The sequence below is a fragment of the Sorex araneus genome, chromosome X, assembly GCF_027595985.1.
Source record: "Sorex araneus isolate mSorAra2 chromosome X, mSorAra2.pri, whole genome shotgun sequence".
Classification (NCBI taxonomy): Eukaryota; Metazoa; Chordata; class Mammalia; order Eulipotyphla; family Soricidae; genus Sorex; species Sorex araneus.
The window spans coordinates 57,892,895-57,917,715 of record NC_073313.1 but is presented as its reverse complement, the minus strand read 5'-3'; the positions used below and the strand labels follow the sequence as shown (position 1 = coordinate 57,917,715).

The 24,821-nt window shown below is 47.0% G+C and overlaps 1 protein-coding gene and 1 pseudogene across 2 annotated transcripts in view; one reads left to right on the top strand and one right to left on the bottom strand.

The window, feature by feature from the left end:
• Nucleotides 1–24,821, bottom strand: part of F8 (coagulation factor VIII) — a 158,942-nt gene that overhangs the window by 82,797 nt on the left and 51,324 nt on the right. For both annotated transcript variants that reach the window (XM_004606583.3, XM_055120894.1), the window contains exons 10-13: nucleotides 24,268–24,361; nucleotides 9,069–9,283; nucleotides 7,052–7,202; nucleotides 3,429–3,638 (exon numbers count right to left, since the gene is read on the bottom strand). In XM_004606583.3, coding sequence (XP_004606640.3) covers nucleotides 3,429–3,638; nucleotides 7,052–7,202; nucleotides 9,069–9,283; nucleotides 24,268–24,361 — 670 coding nt within the window. The remainder of the gene's footprint in view (nucleotides 1–3,428; nucleotides 3,639–7,051; nucleotides 7,203–9,068; nucleotides 9,284–24,267; nucleotides 24,362–24,821) is intronic.
• LOC129400350 (small nucleolar RNA U3) lies at nucleotides 21,035–21,211 on the top strand (annotated as a pseudogene).

Genomic DNA, 24,821 nt, shown 5'->3' with positions numbered 1-24,821 from the left:
GCACTCAGCTCTTTGAGCCCTCTCCTTGCCCTCATCTTTAGAATTTAAATGATTCCCAACAAAGTTTGAAAGTTTCTCACAAGCTCAAAGGGCTGGAATGCACCCTTTGCATGTGAGAGCCCCAGGTTCAATCCCCAAAATCACATAGTCACTCGAGCATTGTCAGGAGCAACTGCTAGCAGCAAGCCAGAGTAATCCCAAAATATGACCAGGTATGCATCAAAACCAAAAAAAATGAACTAATTAAAAATTAAAATTTCTCAAAATATTGACACGTTAACTTAAAATAGAGCTGGAACAGTGGTACAGGGGTAAGGTGCTTGCCTTGCCTGAAGCTGACCCAGGTTTGATCCACGTCATTCCCTATGGTACCCCCACCAGAAGTTACCCCTGAGTGCAGTGTCATGGTTAATCCCTGAATAATACCTGAGTACTGCAAGATGTGGCCCCAAAACCTAAATGCATCAAATGACTTAAAATATTTTCTCTGCCTCCATGCATCATTTCCCTTTAATTTAGACAACTGCAAGTATATTATACATACTCATCACTTTGTGAGGAAATGGAAACATATCCCCTGCTCATGGATTGGGAGAATTAACATTGTCAAAATGGCAATACTCCCCAAAGCATTATACAAATTCAATGCAATCCCTATAAGGATACCCATGGCATTTTTCAAAGAAATGGATCGAACACTCCTGAAATTCATATGGAACAATAAGCACCCACAAATAGTCAAAGCAATTCTTGGGAAAAAGAAGATGGGAGGCATCACCTTCCCCAACCTCAAACTCTAATACAAAGCAGTAATAATTAAAACAGCATGCTACTGGAACAAAAGCAGAGCCACAGACCAATGGAACAATGTTGAAATCCCGACACACACCCTCAAATATATGATCATTTAATCTTTGATAAGGGAGCAAGAAATGTGAAGTGGAGCAAAGAAAGCCTCTTTAACAAATGGTGTTTGCAAAACTGGACAGCTACATGCAAAAAAATGAGCTCAGTCCTCTACCTAACACCATGCACAAAAGTCAGATCAAAATGGATTAAAGACCTCAACATCAGACCAGAATCCATCAGGTACCTTGAAGACAAGGTTGGCAAACCCTCCACGACATCGAAGTTAAAGATATCTTTAAAGGTGACACACCGTTGGCCAAGCAAGTGGAAACAGAGATAAAACAAATGGGACTACCTTAAACTGAGAAGCTTCTGCACCTCAAAAGATACAGTGACCAGAATACAGAGAGTCTACAGAATTGGAAAGAATATTCACCCAATACCCACCTGATAAGGGGTTGATATCAAGGATATACAAGACACTGGTTGAATTCTAAAAGAAGAAAACATCCAACCCCATCAGAAAATGGGGGGTGGAAATGAACAGAAATTTTCTCAAAGAAGAAATGGGAATGGCTGAAAGACACATGAGAAAATGCTCTGCATCACTAATCATCAGGGAGATGCAGATTAAAATAACAATAAGATATCATTTCACACTACAGAGACTGGCCCACATCCGAAAGAACAAAAGCAACCAGTGTTGGCATGGATGTGGGAAGAAAGGAACTCTCCTTCACTGCTGGTAGGAATGCATTGGTTCAGCCTTTTTGGAAAACAATATGGACGATTCTCAAAAAATTAGAAATTGAACTCCCATTTGACCCAGCAATACCACTCCGGGGAATATATTCCGGAGAGACAAAAAGGTTCAGTAGAAATAACATCTGCATTTGTGTGTTCATTGCAACACTGTTTACAATAGCCAAAATCCGGAAAAAACTGGAGTGCCCAAAATCAGATGACTGGTTAAAGATACTTTGGTAGATCTACACAATGGAATACTATGCAGCTGTTAGAAAAGATGAAGTCATAAAATTTGCATATAAGTAGATCAACATGGAAAGTATATTAAGTGAAATGAGTCAGAAAGAGAGAGACAGACATAGAAAGATCGCACTCATCTGTGGAATATAAAGTAATAGAATGGGAGACTATCACCCAAGAGTAGTAGAGATAAGGAGCAGGAGGTCTGCCCCACAGTTTGGAAACTGGCCTCACATGCTAGGGGAAAAGGCAGCTGAGATAGAGAAGGGAACACCAAGTAGAGGATGTTGGAAGGACCCAATCTGGTTGAAAGATGCGTGCCAAAAGTAGACTATAGACCAAACATGATGGCCACTCAATACCTCTATTGCAAACTACAATGCCCAAAAGGAGAGAGAACAAAAGTGAATGCCCTGCCACAGAGGCAGGGTGGGGTGCTGGGGGATGGGGTGGGGGTTATGGGAGGGATACTGGGAACACAGGTGGAGGAGAATGGGCACTGGTGGAGGGATGGGTAAACGATTACTGTATGACTGAAATGCAAACATGAGAGTTCATAAGCTTGTAACTGTATCTCACAGTGATTCACTAATAAAATTTTTTTTAAAAAGAAAATATTTACTATGTATGAACTATAGACCAAGGTTGATAAAACTGCAGAGACGGTGATAAACAACTAGGTAAGCTCACCATGCAATTTAATTGGAAAACAGAAACAGACAAGATCCTGTCAGTTTGTCGAGCAGCTGCATTTCCATGCACATTCCACAGAAATACTTCCACTGATATCTCTGAATCCTAGGTGAGTCCATGGTTGCATATGACAAGATGGGCTTTTATTGCCCAAGAGTGTCCTCAGACTCATTTCTTTCAAGAAGATTTGAGAAATTCCCCATGACAATCATCACGATGGTGGGGTAGGAGAGAGTCAGGCGAGTCAGGCTCTGCAAGGAGCGGGGTGGGCAGCACCTGGAGTGGTGTGGCCCTGTGCTAGTTTGGAGGTTCTAAGAATGCACCTACAGCATGTGGAGTTCCTTTGAGCATAGCGACTACTCTTCAAAGCCTGGCGGTCAATGTTCACTGAAGAAGGAGACGCCAAGAGCCCATTTATCCCCAAGGCCTCACAGTGGTTTGAAGGGATGGGTGCAAAGCACTTCCAAAAGGGTCTTGGTGGTATTTTCTAAGACAACCAACATTATTCGCAATACACACAGAAACCAGTGTCCATGTGGCCGTTGCACATCCAAAAGGTGTACTCAGCCTTTAACTTAGGTAGTAGACTTTGAATTTTGGCCCAAGGTAAGTAAAGGCATTCTTGCTTTTGTTTTCAGTTTTCTGATTAGAAACCATGCAGTGCTAGGGCTCTATCCCAGGGCTCCTACATGCAGAAAGCCATTTGAACTAGTTTCCTGGTCCCAGCAAAGACACTCTTTGGAGTAGTGACTTTGAAAGTAAATCTCTGAGGCAACACTGTCATTAAAATCCTTTGCAATGAGAAAAATCATTAGCACCCAGATAGGAACCAGCGGGCAAAATAGTGGCTAGCTAGTGAAGCAATATGAGCTGGGAGTATAAAGATTTAAAACTCTCACCTGGATTTTCCATTGACATGAAGACAGTTTCTCCTGAGAATGGGAACAGCGTGAGTGTGTCCTCATAGACCATCTTGTGTTTGAAGGTGTAACCAGAGAAGAAGATGGAGAGGAAGGCAGTTTGCGCACCCACACTGAGAATGTACCAGTATGCCACCTCGTGCAGGCAGACTGACAGTTGTAAGTTATCAAACACGTAGCCATTTATGCCTGCAAAAGATACAGGGAGCCAGAGGTTTGAACAATAGCTGAACTTCCTGGACTGGATTGTCATAATATGTTCTAAGTGATTATTTGTTATTTCCATTGCCTTGCTACCCCAAAGAGAGAGAGAGAACATTGTTTTCCTCAAAGTCAACTGTGGACACTGGACCAGCTAAGTTCCAGCTCCATGAGAAAAGAGCACAGTATCCTGTGTATTCAGTGACATTGAACTTTGTGTTATGCACAATGTCTTTGCCCCCTGTACCCCATTTCTTTAATCCTTTGCCTACAACAGGATATCTTAGGTATTTTAAGGTTGTGGGTTTTTTTTTTTTTTTGCTTTTTGGGTCACACCTGGCGATGCACAGGGGTTACTCCTGGCTCTGCACTCAGGAATTACCCCTGGCCATACTCAGGGGACCATATGGGATGCTGGGATTTGAACCCGGGTCGGCCGCGTGCAAGGCAAACGCCTTACCCACTGTGCTATCTCTCCAGCCCCTTAAGGTTGTGGTTTTATTTCTGGAGAAACTTGGACCTTTATTAACTAGGACCCAAGTGCAAGAAGTTAAAAGTGAAGTTGTGGGTTGGAGTAATAGTACACTGGGTAGGGCACTTGCCTTGTAGGCAGCCAATGTGGGTTTGATCCCCAGCACCACATATGGTCCCCTCTGCCCACAAGGAGCCATCTCTGAGTGCATATCTTGGAGTAAGACCTGAGACTTCTGGATATGGTCCAACCCACCCCAAAAGAGAGAGAAAGTACAATAGGAACAGGTTCCCCCCATTTTCCTTCAGCCATTATCATGTTCTCCCTAGGGAGTGAAAATGACCTGAACCCTCAAGCCTCCCCAAACTAAAAAAATCCATAAATGGAGTTCCTGAAATTATAGCATGCTAATTCCTCATAGAAAAAGGTAAGCAGTAAGAGGGAAGGTAGGTCCCCCAGCTTGGTGGGAATTCCTCCACAAATAAATGAACTAAATGCGACCCCCTCCTCGAGGCTGAAGCATTGGAAGACTCCTCTATCCCATATAAAATTTGGTCAAACAACAACAACAACAACAGTTCCTGTCACCCTCAAAAACAAACAAACAAACAAAAAACCCAAAAGTTGAAAACATGGACCACTAGAGCAAGTGCATAATAAGGAAATGTGATGCTCTGTCCTTCCACCCTGCTGAGTGATGACCTTGTGAATTTCTGCAAGTGCTTATTTGTCTTCTAAGTACCTTTGGCAATGTCTATTCAAACCTCTAGTTCATTTAGGTGTGTTCTTATAACAGAGTTAGATTTGCAAATATTTTCTAAAGCTATCTCACTTGTCTTTTCACTGTCTTTAACATTATCAATTGCAGAACAAAAGATTATGGATTTCTCCCACAAGTGGCTCTAACTGGGGTATGTCAATATTGGGGATGTCAATTTCCTCCATGCACACACCTGCAGTCAGAACTCTGGAGATCACATTCTCCGTGGCCAATCTGAGGGTCTCAAACATTAGTCAGCACATGAGGACTGCATAAGCTTTTTTTTTTTTTTTTTTTTTTGCTTTTTGGGTCACACCTGGCGATGCACAGGGGTTACTCCTGGCTCTGCACTCAGGAATTACCCCTGGCAGTGCTCAGGGGACCATATGGGATGCTGGGATTCGAACCCGGGTTGGCCGCGTGCAAGGCAAACGCCCTACCCGCTGTGCTATCACTCCAGCCCCTAGGACTGCATAAGCTTTGAACTCATGGCCTCACTATTACAAGACCGGAGATTTTAGCCACAGAGCATCACACCAGGATTTCCCAATGTTTTGATTGGGGGGTGGGATGGGAGGATTTGACTGTGGGATTACACTGTCACAAGCACTGTCATACTTGCAAATGACATGTTTGCATATACCTACTGTCAATGCTCTAGAGCTGGCATGCTCTGCGGCAACTATGGTGGTACCAAACAGCACAGAGGAATGTTTGGCCAAGACAGGACACTGAATACATGTCTTCAAGTTAAAAAGACAGGGCATTTTAGCCACAAATCCCCTCCCAAGGGGTGCCAAATTCTTCTTTTTTTTCTGAGGATTTGACTGGGGACTATACTGTCATACTTGAAACCACCTGCCATCAGTGCTCTAAGGATCAAATGTGCCATGGCCACTCTGGTCCCCAGCTGCATAGTCGGTGCATCTATGCTGTACTGGGGCTTGATGGAACTCAGGGCCTTGCATTTTAAAGACAGGATGTTTTAGTCACAAAGCCACCCCTCAGGTCTGCAAAAGTCTTGATTTTGAGGGCAATTTGAGTGGGGAATTGCACTGCCATGCGCACACTCCTGTGAATACTTGAGAGATCACATATTCTGTGGCCACTCCAGGGCTCCCAAATCGCACAGCCAGGGCATGAGGGCAGAACTGGGGAGCAGACTCAGGGTGGAGTGTTTTCAAGTCAGGAAGTTTTAGCCACTAATCTACCTCGAAGGGCTCCAAGGGTTTTATTTTGGGAGGGATTTGACTGGGAGATAGCATTGTAGTGCCCATACACACCTACTTTGTGCTTACGAGGCTCACACCCCACTCCAGGGGTCCAGAACACATGGGCACCTGTGGGCAGCATGGGGGACTGAACACAGGGTCTCGAGTTTAAACAGCGGGTAGTTTTAGCTTCTTGGCTACCTGAAGGGGCTGCCCAGAGTTTAATTTAGGGGGAATTTGACTGGGGGAATCTCACTGTCGGGTTCACACACACCTGCATTCAGTGCTCTAGAGATCACAAGCTCTGCAGCCACTGTGGGGCTCCGAACTGCACAGTCAGCATATGTGGACAACACACAGAAGGGAACCCATGGTCTAGTGATTACAAGGTGGGCGATTTCAGTCAATAAACCACCCTCAAGGGCTGCCCAAAGGTTTTGATTTGGGGAAAGATTTGACTGAGACATTGCACAGTCATGCCTGCACATACCTAGAGCCAGTGCTCTAAAGATCACATGATCTTTGGTCTGTCAGGAGTCCCAAAGAGCACAGCTTGGGGGAGGGGAACATACCTGGCTCCTTGCTCAGGATCTGTACTGGTCATGTTTGGAGGACCATGCAGAACTGGGGACTGAAACAGCCCTGATACATGAAGTATGTGCCAGAGCCCCTTGGGCTCTCTCCCTGGCCTAGAGAACTTTATTTTTTAAAGATATGTCAAGTAAGACACAGTAGTCTTCTACCCTAACATGCATAATTTATCCTTATTATGACATGCCCTTAACTGGTAGGTGAGGCATGTAATGCAAAAGGAATGAGATTTTACATACTAAAGGTGTTTGCAGTGACACCAAACACTGCAGTGTAATGTACTACATTAATTAAGGCTAATATGCCTTTAAAGGGCCAGAGACCTCGCACAGGGGTTTGATTCTCATACTAGGGCAACTGTACTCACTGTGCATGACATTGGATGCCTGGAAATCTGGGTCCTGCAGCTGCGCACTATCTGCATTGGGGAGGAAGCGCTGCATATTCTCTGCAAGGTACCAGCTTCGGTTCTCATCAAACACAGAAAACAGGATGACATTTCTCTTGTCTGACATCATCTGTAAATTACAGGCGTGGGAAGATAGAGAGAGAGAGAGCATTAGCACTGGAATGAACATGAGGTAGCAAGAATTGTTTGCTTCCAATCCAACTTGAGGTAGGGTCCATTTTGAAGCACACGCCAATGCCTGGGAGTGGTAGTAGGTGCCCTAGGCATGAAAGTGTGTTTAGGACAAGTGTGTCTGCTGTGTTAGGGATGACGGCCTATTAAACTTCTGTTACTCTGGCCTCCACAAGCTCAGTCAGAGGAGAGGATCTTCACTGCTTAGAGACATGCAGTGAGTATTCAGTATTCCTAACAAGGGCGGGGCGGTGTCAGGTGAAATTAATGCCTTCTTTAAACTCGTGCTGAACAATTCTCCCTCTTCACATTGCCCAGTCTAGAAGCATTAAATAGTAAGAATAGAAAGAGAGGGGAAAAAGGAAACCAAAAAAAAACTGAAATAAAATAGCAAAGCTAACGGGGACCATCAAATGATAGCTAACACGAATACCTTCCTTTTCCTGTTTTAAAAGTTTGATGTTTCTTTCCGAAGAGCACTTTTGAGTCAGCAGCTGATTTGTGTTTCACTGAGGGTGACTTGCCACTGTCCTGGGTAGGTCTATGTTTCCCCTTCTAGAATCGAGAGCAATGGGCAGTAGAATGGTGAGGGTCCTCTGGAGAACAGGCCACGGCACATCTTTGCAGACACTCCAGAACAGTGGCCTCCCTGCTCAGTGTGCCACATGCATGATCAAAGACAAACCCTCAAGCTGGAACTCAAGGTCCGTGGCATGGCGTAACCCAATAAGCAAGGACTCAAGCCTCAGCCACACAGCATTGAGTTACTTTCAAGGCAAGCAATGAGTTCATGTGAAGAAGTAGGTTTCTGTGGCTAGAGAATGTACTTCTTTTTATCTGGGGGAAACCAGGAACCTAGGGTATCATACATACATGGTAAATATTCAAGCGTGGAATCACCTCCACAGTTCAATGTCTTTATTTGGGGATGGCTTGTGGGGTACACTTGGCTAGTCCTGGCTCGGTACTTGTGGTTCACTCCCAGTAGTGCTTGGGGGACCATGTGATTTAGGGGACAGAATCCTGGCCTCCCTCATGCAAAGCATGAATTCCAGCCCCTGGCACTATCTCGCTGACCCTGTCTGCAGTTTTATGTACAGCAGAAGTGACCCAAACTCCAACCCTACTCTGAAATCCTTTCTATTTTCTCTGTGTACCCCTCAATAAGCTTGTATTGCACCTGTAGGCACCCACGCTAACAAGTCCAGGGAGGAAGTCTTGACTGTATGGTTATTTTGTGGGTTTTTCAAAAAACAGTCATGGGGATAGAGCAATAGAACAGCAGATAAAGCGATTGCCTTGCACATAGCCATCCAGAGTTTGATCCCCAAGCACCGTACAGGGTCCCCTGAGTCCTGCCGTGAGTGATCCCTCAGTACAGAGCCAGAAGTAAGCCCTGAGCACTGCTGGATCTTGCCCAAAACTCAATTCAAAGAATAAACAAAAAAGCAGGTGGAAACTGGTGATAACATTATATACCCCCAAACATAAAACATTTACGTTCTTTTAAACCAATGTGACCTCCGTAGGTAAATTGTAAACATATAGGTGGTCATTGACCATGTAACAGTAGAAAAGATGGCACCAGAGTGCAGTTTTAAGCTGGGAATGACTATTACAACAGCGACTCAGCACTAAGACCCCCCTGGGTCATACTGATCTGGGCGACAAAGCTCTGAGGACATCAGCTGGGTTCTCCTCTTGGCCATCTCACAGGTTATGAGGAAGGGTTCAGTGCCCAACCCTAAGCCTTCTTGCCACAGTCTTCACTGCAAACTCAGCTCTAGTAAAGAGAGAAGCTCACCTGGTTTCCTCTTTGATCCACAGATTCTTTGGAACAGATGAGGAGAGGGCCAATGAGGCCCGAAGCGAGGTCTCTCTCCTGGTCCACAGCACTCGCATAGTAGCGAGTCAGGCAGCGGGGGTCCGACTTGGTGGGTCCATCTGCTAGGGTCACCATCCATTTATACTTGAAGATCTCTCCAGGCATGATGGGCAGATCTTTCACATGGCTCACACCTACCCACAGACAACCCCAAACCTCTGGGTTAGTGCAGCACCAGCACTCAGGGGCAGTGTGCTATTCACAAGGGCACTGTAGACACACACTCATGTGAGGGTTCTCAGCAAATGCCAACAAAATCTCCATCTATTCTGAACCACACAATTATTTTCTTACAATAAACATGGGTCCAAGAATTCCTGTTGAAAAAATAGTGAGTCTGTGTTGAAACTCCAACAACAATAGTGAGTTTTGTGTTGAAATATGGAATGTAATCAAGGTAAAGAGAAGAGTGAAATTTATCAGTTACCCAGGCGGGGGAGAGGGGTGGGGGGAGGCATACTGGGGTTTTTGGTGGTGGAATACGGGCACTGGTGAAGAGACGGGTGTTTGAACATTGTAAAACTGAGACATAAGCCTGAGAACTTTGTAACTTTTCACATGGTGATTCAATAAAATAATAAATAAATAAATAAATAAATAAAATGTAAGTCACTTGTTAAAAAAAAAAAAGAATTCCTGTTGATCCCAGCCGCCGGAAGTCACGCCCTCGACCCACCCTCGGCGCCATCTTGCCACATTCAACAGGGAAGAGACCAGGCATTCTGGTGAGCAACACGGCCGGAGAAATGCTCCGGACCCGAAACCGGGCCAGCAACACCGGGGATCCAGACGGAGGAGGTACAGCCAGCACACCTTCTCCAGATGGAGCCTTGGCGACACTGAGCAGCAACTAACACAGTTCCGGGATGCGGGACTGGGACACAGTTTCTAAAAACTGAAAACATACAATCTTTTAATGGAAAACCAATTATCAAATGCTTCCTTAGTAGGGCTGTCTTTTTTGGGGGGAAACTCCAACAACAATAGTGAGTTTTGTTTTGCAATATGGAATGTAATCAAGGTAAAGAGAAAATGAAGTGAAATTCATCAGTTATACAGTTGGGGGTGGGGGGAGGGGCGGGGGGCATACTGGGGATTTTGGTGTTGGAATATGGGCACTGGTGAAGGGATGGTGTTTGAATATTGTATAACTGAGACATAAACCTGAAAACTTTGTAACTTTCCACATGGTGATAAAATAAAAATTAAAAAAAATTTAAAAAGGGGGCTGGAGCGATAGCACAGCAGGTAGGGCGTTTGCCTTGTACGCGGCCGACCCGGGTTCGAATTCCAGCATCCCATATGGTCCCCTGAGCACCACCAGGGGTAATTTCTGAGTGCAGAGCCAGGAGTAACCCCTGTGCATCGCCAGGTGTGACCCAAAAAGAAAAAAAATTCCTGTTGGCGTGTTACCTTGTGTTGGGATGGGTAGGTCTACACCCTATTGCAAACACAAACTGTTCTGAGAATTTTCAATGCATGGCTGAAAATGTGCAAAGAAACAAAAGTCCAAGTGCTGAAAAATGCAGCACTTAAGCAGTGCTCAGTGTGCATGTGTGTGTGTGTGGGGGGGGCAGCACCAGACACACCTGAGCCAGAGTGTTTAACGTTTGAACCCAAAAGTTGGATGCTCTTCGGGCTCTGTGGTGCTTGTGGGGAGGCACTAAGGGCAATCCTGGTGTTGCTTATTGGACCTCACAGTAGCAGGGATCAAATTCAAGGCTTTAGACATACAAATCATATTCTCTAGTCCTTTGACCTGTCTCTGCAGCCCCATTGCCTGCTTTAAAATTTCTGTACTGGGGCTGGAGCGATAGCACAGCGGGGAGGGCATTTGCCTTGCACGCGGCCGACCCGGGTTCGATTCCCAGCATCCCATATGGTCCCCTGAGCACCGCCAGGAGTAATTCCTGAGTGCAGAGCCAGGAGTAACCCCTGTGCATTGCCAGGTGTGACCCAAAAAGCAAAATAAAATAAAGTAAAATAAAATTTCTGTACTTTTTGGTTTTTGTTGGTTTGTTCTGTATGATATGATATTGTTCATATGCTTCTATATGAACCATCTTCAGAGGTGCTCAGGGAGATGTGAGTGAGGTACAGGGCGTTGCACCCAGGTTCTTGCACATGCAAAGCACAAATTCATATGCCCAGCCTCCTGGAGAAGTTGGAACTGTGTCTACAGTATCAGGACATACATGGGCCATCTGACTCCTGTGAGGAGCCCAAGCAAGAACTGAGATTGGCTGGGACCAGAGAGGGCTCCATGGGCTGAGCATGGTCTTCCCCTTGGGAAGAGGCAAGCTCAAACCTGGGTACCACATGGGTGCCAGAGTACCTTGACCCAGAGCACAGAGATCGGAGCAGTCATGAGCAGTGCCAGGTGGCCTGCCAAATAAGAAACAACACACACTGATTCTAAACACTCAGAAGACTGCTGTGCCCTCAGCCAGTTGGCTTCAATCAGGAAAGCAGTGCTAAAAAAAAAAAAAAGAAAGAAAGCAGAGCTGATAGGCTCAGTAGTGGACGATGCAGTTCTGTGTTTAGCCACAAGGTGGCAACAAGTGTCCACACAAAGAGAACACACAGGCAGCACTGCCGCCTTGCAAACGTGAGGTGAGTCCAGTCCCAAGGTAAGAATGGGGGTAATAGCTGCCATATTGTCTTCCCAAATGTAGGAAGCTTAGTGCCTCCAGCGAAGGTTGGGGAAGGTCAGGAGTCATGGGAAGGGACAAAATACACCCAAATGACTTTTCCCCTCCACATAGTACCTTCCCAAAGCAATCAGGCAGGGCTGCAGACGGCCAGCAGAAATCCCCTGAGAAGTGCCCACAGACACTAGATTTCCCAAGGTGGAACTCAGGGCTCCCACATCCCCAGGCCACCCCCTCCCTGACCTAACCATGCTGCAGCTTCAGCACAATGCCAGCCCCTTGCTGGTGGGTGGAGGGACGGAGATGGAAGCCTTCAGCTCAGCGTCTGCGGCATGAGTTCCCATCACACCTTGTTCCTAAGAGACGAGCTGAGCCAGCAGGGGTGGATGGGATTAGAGTGACCTGTTCACCATGTACAGCAGTTGTACAGGTGCCTTAGCCTGCCTGACTTTCTTACTCCCCAAAGCCTCTGGGAGTAGCTATGGCTGAAGAGGCACCAGCGAGCAGTGTAGGGGCCAAAATGGTGCTGGGCTTCCAATATTCCCATTTTATCTTTTTGTTTTGGGAACACACTGAGCAGGGCTCAGGGTTTCATCCTGATCTGCTCAGGGTTCACACATGATGGGCCCAGGGGACCATATGGAGTACTGGGGATGAGACTGGATTAGCCACATGCAAGGCCCTACCCGCTTTACTATTGCTCTGTTCCCTAATATACCCCTTTTAAACACCCCAAAGCCTACTGTGCTCTTGGCCAGATTGGTTCGAGGGAGCACAGAAGTACTGAGAACATTTAACATAAAACTATAGTTCCAAGCATATGCACAAGGCGGCAACATGTGCATCCATGCACAAAGGGCAAAAGATGAGCGGCTGCCTTGCACCTGTGAAAACAGAGGGCACCAGCATGGCACAAGTGTCATAAATGTTCAAGTAGGCTGGGAATCAGAGAAGGGACACAATACACACAAATGCCTCATCCCCTCCTGCAAATTTCCTTCCCAAAGCAAATAGGCGGGCAGCAGATGACCAGCAGGACCACTCCACGCTGTGCCTGTGCACACACCAGAGTTCCGGGGTGGAACCCAGGGTCTGCACAGGCCACACTGTCAGCCGACTCCTGCGCCTAACCAGGCTGATGCTTCAGCAACGTGGGGGCCCTTGCAGGTGGTGTAGAGAGACACAGCCTTCAGCCCCAGCGTGAGGCTTGGGCCTCCATCTCTCCTTGTTGCTAGGAGACTGACTGAGCCTGCAGGGAAGGGTGGGATTAAAGAGTGGCCTGCATACAATAGGTTGGACAGGACCCTTAACCTGCCTCATAGTTTGCCTTGGCTCTTCCAAGCACCCAGCCCCCTGAAGCCAAGAACACAGCCGCATCAGTAAACATTGCAGGGGCCAGACTTATGCTGGGCCTCCCACACACCCTTTCCAAACATCCCAAAGCCTCATGAGAAGTGGTGGCTGTGGCATAAAGCAAGCTTTTCCCTCTGGCCCCTGAGCACAAGCATCTCATCTACCCTTCTTCCCAGCGGACTGTATGAGCACACACTGAGCTGTGGGAGGATGCAGTGGGCACACCCAGCCTGCGGGCAGGGATTCTTCTCTCTGCAGACTTTTCTTGCTTCTCCAGCACCACCAGGCACAGAGAGCAGAGGTACCCAGGGCCCCTCTAACATGGCTGGGGCTGTTCTGCTGCCTGGACACTGAACCCACCCACTGGCCAGTGCCCAAACCCTGCCTTGCATGCCTTCAGTTTTGTTGAAGCAGCCGCAGGCACACTTAGCATTTCACATGGGAGGCTGCAGTTTCGAGTGTGTCCAAAAGGCAGCAACAAGAGTGAATGTGGACATAGCAGAGAGGCAGAGCACCTGAGAGGTCCAGGGTTTGAGTCCCTGTTCTGAGGATAAAATGGGGGCATCGGCACACAGGATTTTTTTTTAGGGAGGCCAAGGCACGGAACACCCAAGCAGGGGAAGACTGTTTTCTTCAAGGAGGCTTTGAGAAGCCAACAGTCATCAGAAGAAACACAAAATCCTCTTCCTCTTTTCTGTTTTCTTTTGAAGCAAACAACAGATAACTAGCAGTACCACTCCTGAGAGTGTCTGCACACACTGGAACCCTGGGGTAGAACCCAGGATCCCACACAGGCCACAGTGTCAGCTGATTCCTGCACCTAACCAGGCTGATGCTTCAGCAATGTGGGGCTCTTGCACATGGTGGAGGGAGGGAGACATAGCCTTCCGCCCCAGCATCTGAGGCTCGGGCCCCCATCACTCCTTGTTGCTAGGAGACTGACTGAACCTGCAGGGAAGGGTGAAATGAGAGTGACCTACTCGCAATAGATAGGACAGAACCCATTTTTGTTGGGGGCTACTCCTGGCAGTGATCAAGGTCAACAAGGGGTATCCAGCACTGCTGGGGGAGTCATGTGGGACTGATGGTTCAACTCAGGGAGTCATACATAGTAGGCATTGTTGCGTGAACCTTCCTGCGGTCAGAGGCGCTGAGATAAGGCACTCGGAAGAAATGTCTTGATTGGAGGACTAAGGCTCTCTCTGGCCCTTAGCTAAGGCAGAGGGCCTCATGGACCTCCTTTTATTGATCATGGTAGCTCTAAAGGGTGCAATACAGTGATGTCACCAAAGGCATCAAAAGATGTTACAGGGGGGCTGGAGTGATAGCAGAGCGGGTAGGGCGCTTGCCTTGCACGCAGCCGACCTGGGTTCGATTCCCAGCATCCCATATGGTCCCCTGAGTACCGCCAGGGGTAATTCCTGAGTGCAGAGCCAGGAGTGACCCCTGTGCATCGCCAGGTGTGACCCAAAAAACCAAAAAAAAAAAAAAAGATGTTACAGGAAGAACATTGAGGCAGCATTATTTCCTTGTATCTGCAGGCTAGTAATCTAGGCCTCCGGAAAGAAGATGCAAAACTAAAACTGAAACCTTCCTTGGGCTAAAAGCACTTGGATTTACATCCCAAAGACAAAACTGGGCCCTGCACCTGAAATCTACATCCCAAAGACTAGGCTGGGCCAGAGCCTACAATTTACAATCTCAAAGGTCAGGCCTGGCTAACACCATCTGCATGTCAAAGACCAGCCAGGCTTCTGGGAGAGAAGGAAAACTGCTCTTTTCAGTAGACTGAAATTACTTTTCTGAAGGCAGCTTGAAGGGGGAAAATGTTCAGCTTCATCCAAACCAGTCAGGACACACGAGAAATCTCGCCCATTTTCATGGGTCCCTATGTTCCTGTCCGTAGTGATGTAGGCAGGTAGATAGGGAAAGGCCCTTGGCAATGAAAATTGAGATTTAACAGAGTCTCTGGGAAGGGGACTCTTAAGATGTGCAGATTCAAGAAAACAAAAGACCCGGAAGAAACCATCAGCAGACCCTGAGGACAACAGACCCCTCCCCAGGGGGTTCCCCAAAGAAGGCCATCACCACTCCCAACCTCCCTGGTAACCTCCTTAGCAACGGACTTTTACCTGGGAAGAAGCCCCCACGTGGGGGCAGGTTGAAGAAACCCTATAAAGGCCACCTTGAACAAAGGAAGGGCGCGCATATGCTGCCTGAGCCCATGTGCTGCTTGTGCCATGTGGCCGAGCACATGTGTCGCCCGCATCTCCCCCCTTGAGATGTGTACTTTCATGCTTTCGTGTCCAGTGCTAACTAGGATGTGAGCTTCCTCCACCCTTGGAGAAGCCCGCGTTCTCCCTTGAGCGCGTTACTCCTACTGGTTTTCCTTTTCCACTTATCCCTTCCTCCCTCCCTCAGAAACCTCTGAATAAAATCTATTTACTTCACTGCTTGTCTACTCCTGAAATTCTTTTCCGGAGCGAGACAAGAACCCAGTAACCCTGGGTCCCGGGTGTTTGAGGCGGCTGGAGAGAAAGTGACCGTCTTTCTCCTCCCCACTTCACGAAAGTCACCCGTGGGGCCCACCGACATCAGTAGTACGGTGCAGTATACACGGGCTCGCCCTGATAGCTCAGTCCAGCCCCAACAAGGCATTTCCCTACCACCTGTCTACATCCCCAGCTGGCACAGGACCCCAAACCTCCCTGATCTTCTTGTTTTTTAATAACAACTGAACACAATGACCAAGAAAACAGGGCCACCACAGCTAGTATTTCAGGGACTTAACCAAGCTAAAGTTTCAGCATAACGCTGGACCTTTGCAAGTAGCTAGAAGGAGAGAGATGCAGCTTCAGGTCTGGCATCTGAGGCTAGAGCTGCCATAATGCCCCCTTGCTGGAAGCAGGCTGAGCCAGCAGGGAAGGTGGAATTAGGTGATGGAATTAGGTGACCTACTTGCAGTAGAAGGCACAGCAGCCTTAGCAGGCCTGATTGCTTATTCAGATCTCTAAAACCACTAGTTACTGCAGCTTGAGCCTACAGGGCCGCAGTGGCCAAACTGGTGTTGGGCTTCCCACACAATGATTCTTAACACCTGCAAAGCAATCAGGCAGGGCTGCAGGCATCCAGCAGGAATCCCTTGAGAAGTGCCCACAGACACTAGAGTTTCGAGGTGGAACTCAGGGCCCGGCACATCCCCCAGCCACACCCTTCCTGACCTGACCGTGAGGTAGCTTCAGCGCAGTGCTAGCCCCTTGCTGGTGGGTTACAACTTGTGCTGAGGGAGGGAGATGGCAACCTTCAGCTCAGCGTCTGCGGCATGAGTTCCCATCGGACCTTGTTCCTAAGAGATGGACTGAGCCAGCAGGGGCGGGTGGAATTAGAGTGACCTCCACATGGTAGATGAGGCAGAACACTTGACCTTCTTGATTGTTTTGTCTGCTCTGCAGAACCACCCGCAGAGGCCACAGGAATACCAGCAAGAAATTCAAGGCCAAACTGTTGCTGAGCCTCCAATACACCCACTGGAAACACTCCAGAGCCTGCTTTGCTCTTGGACAGGTCAGTTCAAGAAGATGTGGGAGAGGGGCTGGAGAGATAGCACAGCGGGTAGGGCGTTTGCCTTGCACGCGGCCCGACCCGGGTTCGATTCCCAGCATCCCATATGGTCCCCTGAGCACCACCAGGGGTAATTCCCTGAGTGCAGAGCCAAGAGTGACCCCTGTGTATCGCCAGGTGTGACCCAAAAAGGAAAAAAAAAAAGATGTGGGAGAGCTGAGCACATCAACATCAGAAACTGCAGTTCTGAGTATGTCCACAAGGCGGCAACAAACACACACAAAGACGTAACCCAAAGGTGGAACTCCTGCCTTGTACGCTTAAAACACAGGGTTCTAACTGGACAACCACATGCAAAAAAATGGGCTTAGACCTTGACCTGACACCATGCACAAAAGTCAGATCAAAATGGATTAAAGACATTCGACCACAAACCATAAGGTACATTGAAGACAAGGTCGGCGAAACCCTCCACGATATTGAAGATAAAGGTATCTTCAAAGGTGACACAGAACTAAGCAATCTAGTAAAAACAGAGATCAACAAATGGGACTACATTAAACTAAAAAGCTTCTGCACCGCAAAAGATACAGTAACCAGAATCCAAAGACTATCCACAGAATGGGAAAGGATATTTACACAATACCCATCAGATAAGGGGTTGATATCAATGGTATATAAAGCATTGGTTGAACTCTACAAGAAGAAAACATCCAACCCCATCAAAAAATGGGGCAAAGAAATGAACAGAAACTTTACCAAGGAAGAAATACGAATGGCCAAAAGGCACATGAAAAAGTGCTCTACATCACTAATCATCAGAGAGATGCAGATCAAAACAACCACGAGATACCACCTCACACCACAGAGACTAGCACACATCCAAAAGAACAAAAGCAACCGCTGTTGGAGAGGATGTGGGGAGAAAGGGACCCTTCTACACTGCTGGTGGGAATGCCGACTGGTTCAGCCCTTCTGGAAAACAATATGGACGACTCTCAAAAAATTAGAGGTTGAGCTCCCATTTGACCCAGCAATACCACTGCTGGGAATATATCCCAGAGAGGCAAAAAAGTATAATCGAAACAACATCTGCACATGTATGTTCATCGCAGCACTATTTACAATAGCCAGAATCTGGAAAAAACCCGAATGCCCTAGAACGGATGACTGGTTGAGGAAACTTTGGTACATCTATACAATGGAATACTATGCAGCTGTCAGAAAAAAGGAGGTCATGAATTTTGTATATAAGTGGATGGGCATGAAAAGTTTCATGCTGAGTGAAATGAGTCAGAAAGAGAGAGACAGACATAGAAAGACTGCACTCATCTAGGGTATATAGAATAACAGAGTGGGAGACTAACACCCAAGAATTGTAGAAATAAGTACCAGGAGGTTGACTCCATGGCTTGGAGGCTGGCCTCACATTCTGGGGAAAGGGCAACTCAGAGAAGGGATCACCAACTATAATGTAGTCGAAGGCCATGTGGGGGAAGGGAGTTGCGGGCTGAATGAGGGCTAGAGACTGAGCACAGTGGCCACTCAACACCTTTATTGCAAACCACAACAGCTAATTAGAGAGAGAGAACAGAAGGGAATGCCCTGCCACAGTGGCAGGGCGGGGTGGGGGGAGATGGGATCGGGGAGGGTGGGAGGGATGCTGGGTTTACTGGTGGTGGAGAATGGGCACTGGTGAAGGGATGGGTTCCCGAACTTTGTATGAGGGAAGCATAAGCACAAAAGTGTATAAATTTGTAAATGTGCCCTCATGGTGATTCACGAATTAAAAATAAATAAATAAATTTTTTTTAAAAAGTCTATGTCTATCTTGATAGAAGACACCCTATCTGTTTATGTATTCAGTCCTTAGAGCTAAATTGTTTCATTTGAAGTACATGAATAAAATCTGCTCCCTCATTAAAAAAATGCACCATAACCATAAAAAAAAACACAGGGTTCTTAAAACACAGGGTTCGAGTCTAGCACTGGGTTGAAACTGGGGACAACAGCAGCCGTGGCCTCCCTTTCTTGTAGGGTACTGAGCACAGGAATGTTGAGTCGGCCGGGATCAGAGAAGAATCACAGTCCACCTAGAGGACTCATCTCCATGTTTCCTCCCTGAAATACCAACCAGGCAGGCTGCTGCAGACAGCTAGCAGGACCACTCCAATTAGTGACCACACTAGAGTACCAGGGTGGAACCCAGGGTCCCTGCAAGGCCCACAAGTCAACTGACTCCTAATCCCCTCCCTGGCCTAACTGTGCTGATACTTTAGCACAAGGAGGGCCCCTGGCAAATAGGGGGAGGGATACGCAGTCTTCAGCCCCAGATTCTGAGGCTGAGGCTCGAGTTCTCATCACGTCTCGTTGCTAGGATACCGGCTGAGCCATCAGGGAGAGTGGGATTAATTAGAGCATGACCTACTTGCAGTAGAAGGCACAGGAGCCTTAATCAATCTGTTTTTCTCGGCCCTCCAACGCCTCCAGGAACTGAATCCAAGGCACAGCGGCACCAGTAAATATTTCAGGGGCCCAACTTGTGCTGAGCTTCCCACACACTCATTCCAAACACCTGAAAACCTGCTGTTCCTTGTCCCAGTTTGGTTCCAGCAGGAAGGCAGTGCTAATATTCTCAGCACCGAAAGATGCAGTTTCGAGTGTGCCCACAAGGTGGCAACAAGTGCACACACAGCGCAGAGGCGGAGCTGCATTCTCTTGCTGTTAAGGTACAAGGTTCAAATCCCATTCCCAGAGAGCAAAACTGGGCAAGAGCAAGTATAACCTCCCTTGTGTACTATATCTTTGATGTCCCGAGCATGGTTCTCCTGGTATCTTCAGAGAGAGGACGGGAAAGCCAGGAGTCATGGGAAGGGTTAGTGTATCTGAAAGCACTCATCCCCTTCCCCATGTTTTTTTTTCTGAAGCAAATAACCAGGGGCCCTAGAGGTAGTACAGCAGGTAGGGTGTTTGCCTTGCACATGGTCGACCCAGGTTCGATTGCCAGCATCCCATATGATCCCTTGACAGCCAGGACTCATTCCTGAGGGCATAGCCAGGAGTGAGCCCAGAGCATTACCGGGCATTGCACAGAACCAAACAAAAACCCCAAAGCAAACAACCAGGCAGGGCTGTAAGGAACAAGCAGTGCCACCGTATTGGCTAACTCCTGAGACCAGCTTGGGCCCTCCATGACCTACTGTGCTGAAGCTTCAGTGGGTGGAGGCAGGGAGTCAGAAGTCTTCAAGGCCCAGTGTCTGAGGTTTCAGCTCCCATCACCTCCTCGAAGAAAGTCACTGCGGACCTGAACTCCATCACTGAGGGTCAAGTTTTGCTTATATGTTTAAGGTCCTTGATTCAATTTTCACTGGCATACTATACGCAACAAAATCCTCACTCAAAATTGAAGAATATACAGAATATGTAAGCCCTTCATTCTATTAAAAAAGAATTTCAATAGAGCAGTAATGACACACACGTGACTATTTTAAACACCCTTTGTAAGATTATTGCGTGCAAATCCCAAACCGAGATACGCACCCCTGACCTAGGCCAGTCTCAATACATCTTCAACATGTAGGTGAAATAGCCCAACTTGTGTGGTGCTTCTAAAATGATTCATGTCAGTCATCACAGAAGCAACTCGAGAAGGACAGTTTTCACAATGAAAGGAAAAGAAAAATCCACAAGAAATATGTGATCTGAACTTCTACACAAACAGCCAAACAGACACACCAGATGTGTGGTCCAAGAAGATCATTTCAAGGCCTGATTATGTGTCTGACAGTGCTGGGCCCAAGGTGACCCCTTCATGGTCCCCAGAGCACCACCACCTGTGGCCCTGGTGATCCTCAGCAGCCCTGGATCCAAGCAGCACCACATCCGCAGGCCAGGTGAAGGAATAGCCCATGGGCACGCAGAGACTGCTTGGGAGGACTCCCCCATCACCTCAACACGGAACAGGTTTATAATAAAAGGTAAGAAGATTTCACTGATATAGGATGTAACCCAAAAGCAAATTTAGTGGGGCTGGAGCGATAGTACAGTAGGTAGGGTGATTGCCTTGCACGCGGTCGACCCAGGTTCAATTCTCAGCATCCCATATGGTCCCCCAAGCACCGCCAGGAGTAATTCCTGAGTGCAAAGCCAGGAGTAACCCCTGAGCATCACCCGGTGTGACCCAAAAGCCAAAAGAAAGCAAATTTAGTGAAAAGACTGGGACCAGGTATGGGTTCCATAGCCCCCTCCTCAAATTACCTCCCCTAAAAAGCATTTACTGTTGACTCAAAAATTTCAGTTTGTGAAGGATTCATTTGTGAAATGAATCTCAGGAATTATTTCTCTAGCTAATTACGAGAGAAGTATCTCTGATTGTGTAGAGCACCCGAAACCACGAGGAGGAACCATGGCATCATCTCCTGAGTATAATGCCTATTCCAGGAGTTGCTTTTCCAACTTCCTTTTACCACTGATGGGAGAGGGTGCAATCTGAGTGGTCTTAATAAAAAAAAAAATCCAGTTTGGGACTGTAGAGCTGGTTCAATGGCCTGAAGCTGGATCAATAGTGACCATTTAATTTGCAGGAAAGTGGGAAAATGGTCAAAGGAGTATGCTCAAAACATGAAGAAATGTGACACAGTAGCCAAAGGTCAAATAAAAATGTGAGAGAAATCTTGAAAGAGATGAAGCAGAACAGGGCAAGAAATACTTGGAGAAATACAGGTCCAAGTGTTTACAAGTTTGGTGAAAAACCTAAAACTACTGATCGAGGAAGATCAGCAAACACCTAGAAGTATGAATATGGAAAAATTAAAGGTAGAGAAAAATAACAAAGAGGGAGGAATTATTCACTTGAAATTATATTTACATAGTCAGAGAGCAGAGGGAAGTGAAGTAATATTTTGTAAATGCTAAAAGAAGAAAAGAATCTTCAAGCCAGCATGCTCTGTCCTATTAGAGGAAGGTAGGGGCGGGGAGAGCCCTCAGCATTCCATGCGGCTTAGTGAGACCTGGGTAGCTTGCATGTGAGACCTGGGTTTGATCCCCAGGCCCAGGGAAAATGTTAAGTTAAAGTAAAAACATTCCAGGCCGGAGCCATAGTACAGCAGGTAAGGTGATTGTGATTGCCAGGTTTCATCCTTGTCACCCCATAGATCCCCTGACACCACAAGGAGTAAATCCTGAAGGCAGAGTCAGGAGTAATCTGAGCAATTAAATTAAAAGTAATCTAATCCAGAGCAATTCTGGATTACAACAAAAAAACTTAAAAAATAAAAATAAAATAAAAACATTCTAAATAGGATAAAAGGGGGCAATCTAGCTCTTGCATATGTGAGATCACAGACTGATAAAATGCATCTAGTTGAAGGGACGTGATCTGATAGTATGAGCAAGCATGAGCGAGAGACTCCATCTTGTTCCTACACATACACTTTTCATAAGCATCTCTGCCCCTGGGTCTTTGCCCTGCCTCTCAGTCCTAAGAGACGTTTTCAGTGTCAGTGTTTGATGTTGAACCAGGTCCAGTGAGAGGTGGAGGGAGGGAGAAGAGAAAACAAAATGCCTCTGAGAACACGCAGAGCCTTATCAAGCCCAAGGACTCCTTCAGCCCTTGGAGAAGAGTCAACAGCAGTCCGTGGAAGCACTCTTCAAGACTATTGTGGGGACCCTGGGAACGGAGGAGTTTTGCCTGACCGTGGCACAGGCACAGAGCACCTTCCTCCGAGCATCCCACCAACATCAGTGAGGATGGCCTGAGCCAGAACTCCCTCCTCTCTCCCCACGACCTTCACCTTCTAACTTACTTTTTCTAGCCTGATATCAAATTCTAGCCCCAATTTCAGAGGCAGGTGGGTTTGGGGACTCACAAGTCTTCCATCTTCTCAGGTTGCTAGCCCCTGAAAAACTCTTTTTCTCTCATATCAATTTTTTTCTTTTTTGGGTCACACCCAGTGATGCTCAGGGGTTACTCCTAGCTCTGCACTAAGGAATTACTCCTGGTGGTGCCTGGGGGACCATATGGGGTGCCGGGGATCGAACCCGGGGTTGGCCGCATGCAAGGCAAATGCCCTACCTGCTGTGCTATAGCTCCGGCCCCCTCTCATATCACTTTGTTTTTTGGGCCACACCAGGTGGTACTCAGTACTAACTCCTGGTTTTATACTAGGGAATCACTCCTGGAGGACTTGGGGGACCATATGTGATGCTACAGATTGAATTCGGATCTACTGAGTGCAATACAAGTGCCCTCCCTGCTATACTATTGCTCCAGCCCCTATATCAACTCTTATCTCTAGAATATTGGCCTTCAAATGGTGAGCACTTGAACCTGAACTTAGGGTCTTTAGGCAGGCACGAGAAGCACGGATAATGTAAATAACTGGGGAAATGTGAAGAAACAGGTTCTTGTACAGATCTGAAACTACATGAGTTGGGCCTTAAGCAATAGTACAGCAGCCTGTTTTCCTTGCATTCGACCAAGCAAATTTGATCCCTGAAACCACATATGGCCACTGGAGCCTGTCAGGAGTAATTCCTGAGCACAGAGCCAGGAATAACCCCTGAACACTACCAGTTGTGGCTCAAAAACAAAAAATAAAATCTGCATGATTGTTTAAGGCAAAACATAACATTTTCATGTGGGTTTTGTGAAGCATAAAGGCATAATACATTTGGATATTGTAGTACATTGTGGTGATATATGTGCTTCAATAATAGTATTATTATTACTAACATGTCAACACCTCTTCCAAAAGCCAATAAAATGTTCACAAAGTTTCAGGGGGCTGCTTTTGCGACAAGCTTAGTCAAAAATTGATGTGGAGGGACTGGGGAGATGGCACAATGGGTAGAGCCTATGCTTAGCTGGCAGGAGACCTCAAGTCCATTCAGAGCATCTCAACCCCCCGAGAACCCCAAATGAGACGTTCAGGGCTCCTGAAGCACATTTTATAGTCAAGAAACAAAGCACTAGGCCTACGGCAAGGCCCCCAACAAGAATAGAAGCCGGTGCACTGCTAGGTGAGTCCCTAGAAGTATCATCCTGTTGATCATTGATTTTCTCGAGCAGTCTCAATAATGTCTCCATTCATCCTAGCCCTGAGATTTTAGCAGCCTCTCTTTACTCGTCCTTCCCAATGGTGCTGTATTGGAGGCTCTTTCAGGGTCAGGGGAATGAGACCCAGCATTGTTACTGGCTTTGGCCTAGAAGTATAGAAATCAATAAAAACTGCATCCTCAAAGGACCTTCAGTGGCCAAGGCAATCTTTCAGAAAGAAGGAAGGTGAAAGCACCTTGTTCAAGGCCCGGTAATCCAAACAGTGGACAGATGGAGAGTACAGACGGTGATTCATCCACTGAAAGACACACACAAACGGAAACAGAGGAACCAAGGATATGGCTCCAGGGGTAGCACATATGTTCTACATGTGTGAGGTCCTGGGTGTGATTTCCGACACCCCAGGCACTGCTGGCCCCAAATCTTATGGGTAGCATTGTTAGATGTGGCCCCCACAGCGACCAAAAACACTAAAGAAAATAGATGCAATACTTACCTTTTGGCAGTCTCCCTGCATGCAGAGGCCCGACCACTGTGATTCCGTGAGGGACAATATTGTATGGTCGACTAGCTCCATTCTTAAATACAATCTGAGAGAGAAAAGATGTGCTAGTATCTCCCCAAATGGGGCAGAAGCATAAGTACAGTGGATAAAGCACTTGCCTTACATGTGGTCGACCCAGGTTCAAACCCCATATGTTTCCAGGAGCACTACCAGGAGTAATTCCTGTGTACAGACCTGGAGTGACCCCTGAGCATTGCTGGGTGTGGCTCCAGAACAAAGCAAAACCAAAAAAATGTGAAGAGGCCTCTTCTCCCTGCCACCAAAACTCCCAGGTCTGCGCACTTGTGCCTAGTCATATACCATTGTGTCCAGCTTGAATCCAGTATCACATGATTTTCTCTAGCTTTTCCTTTGTATTTAGAATTACCCTTTCCAACCAAAGGAATTCTGCCTCCAGCCATCTGCCCTAAATCATCTTCTAATACTTAAAAGCCTTGTTTCTTGCCAAACATAGTCTTTCATTTCCCTCCTAGGAACAGTGGTCA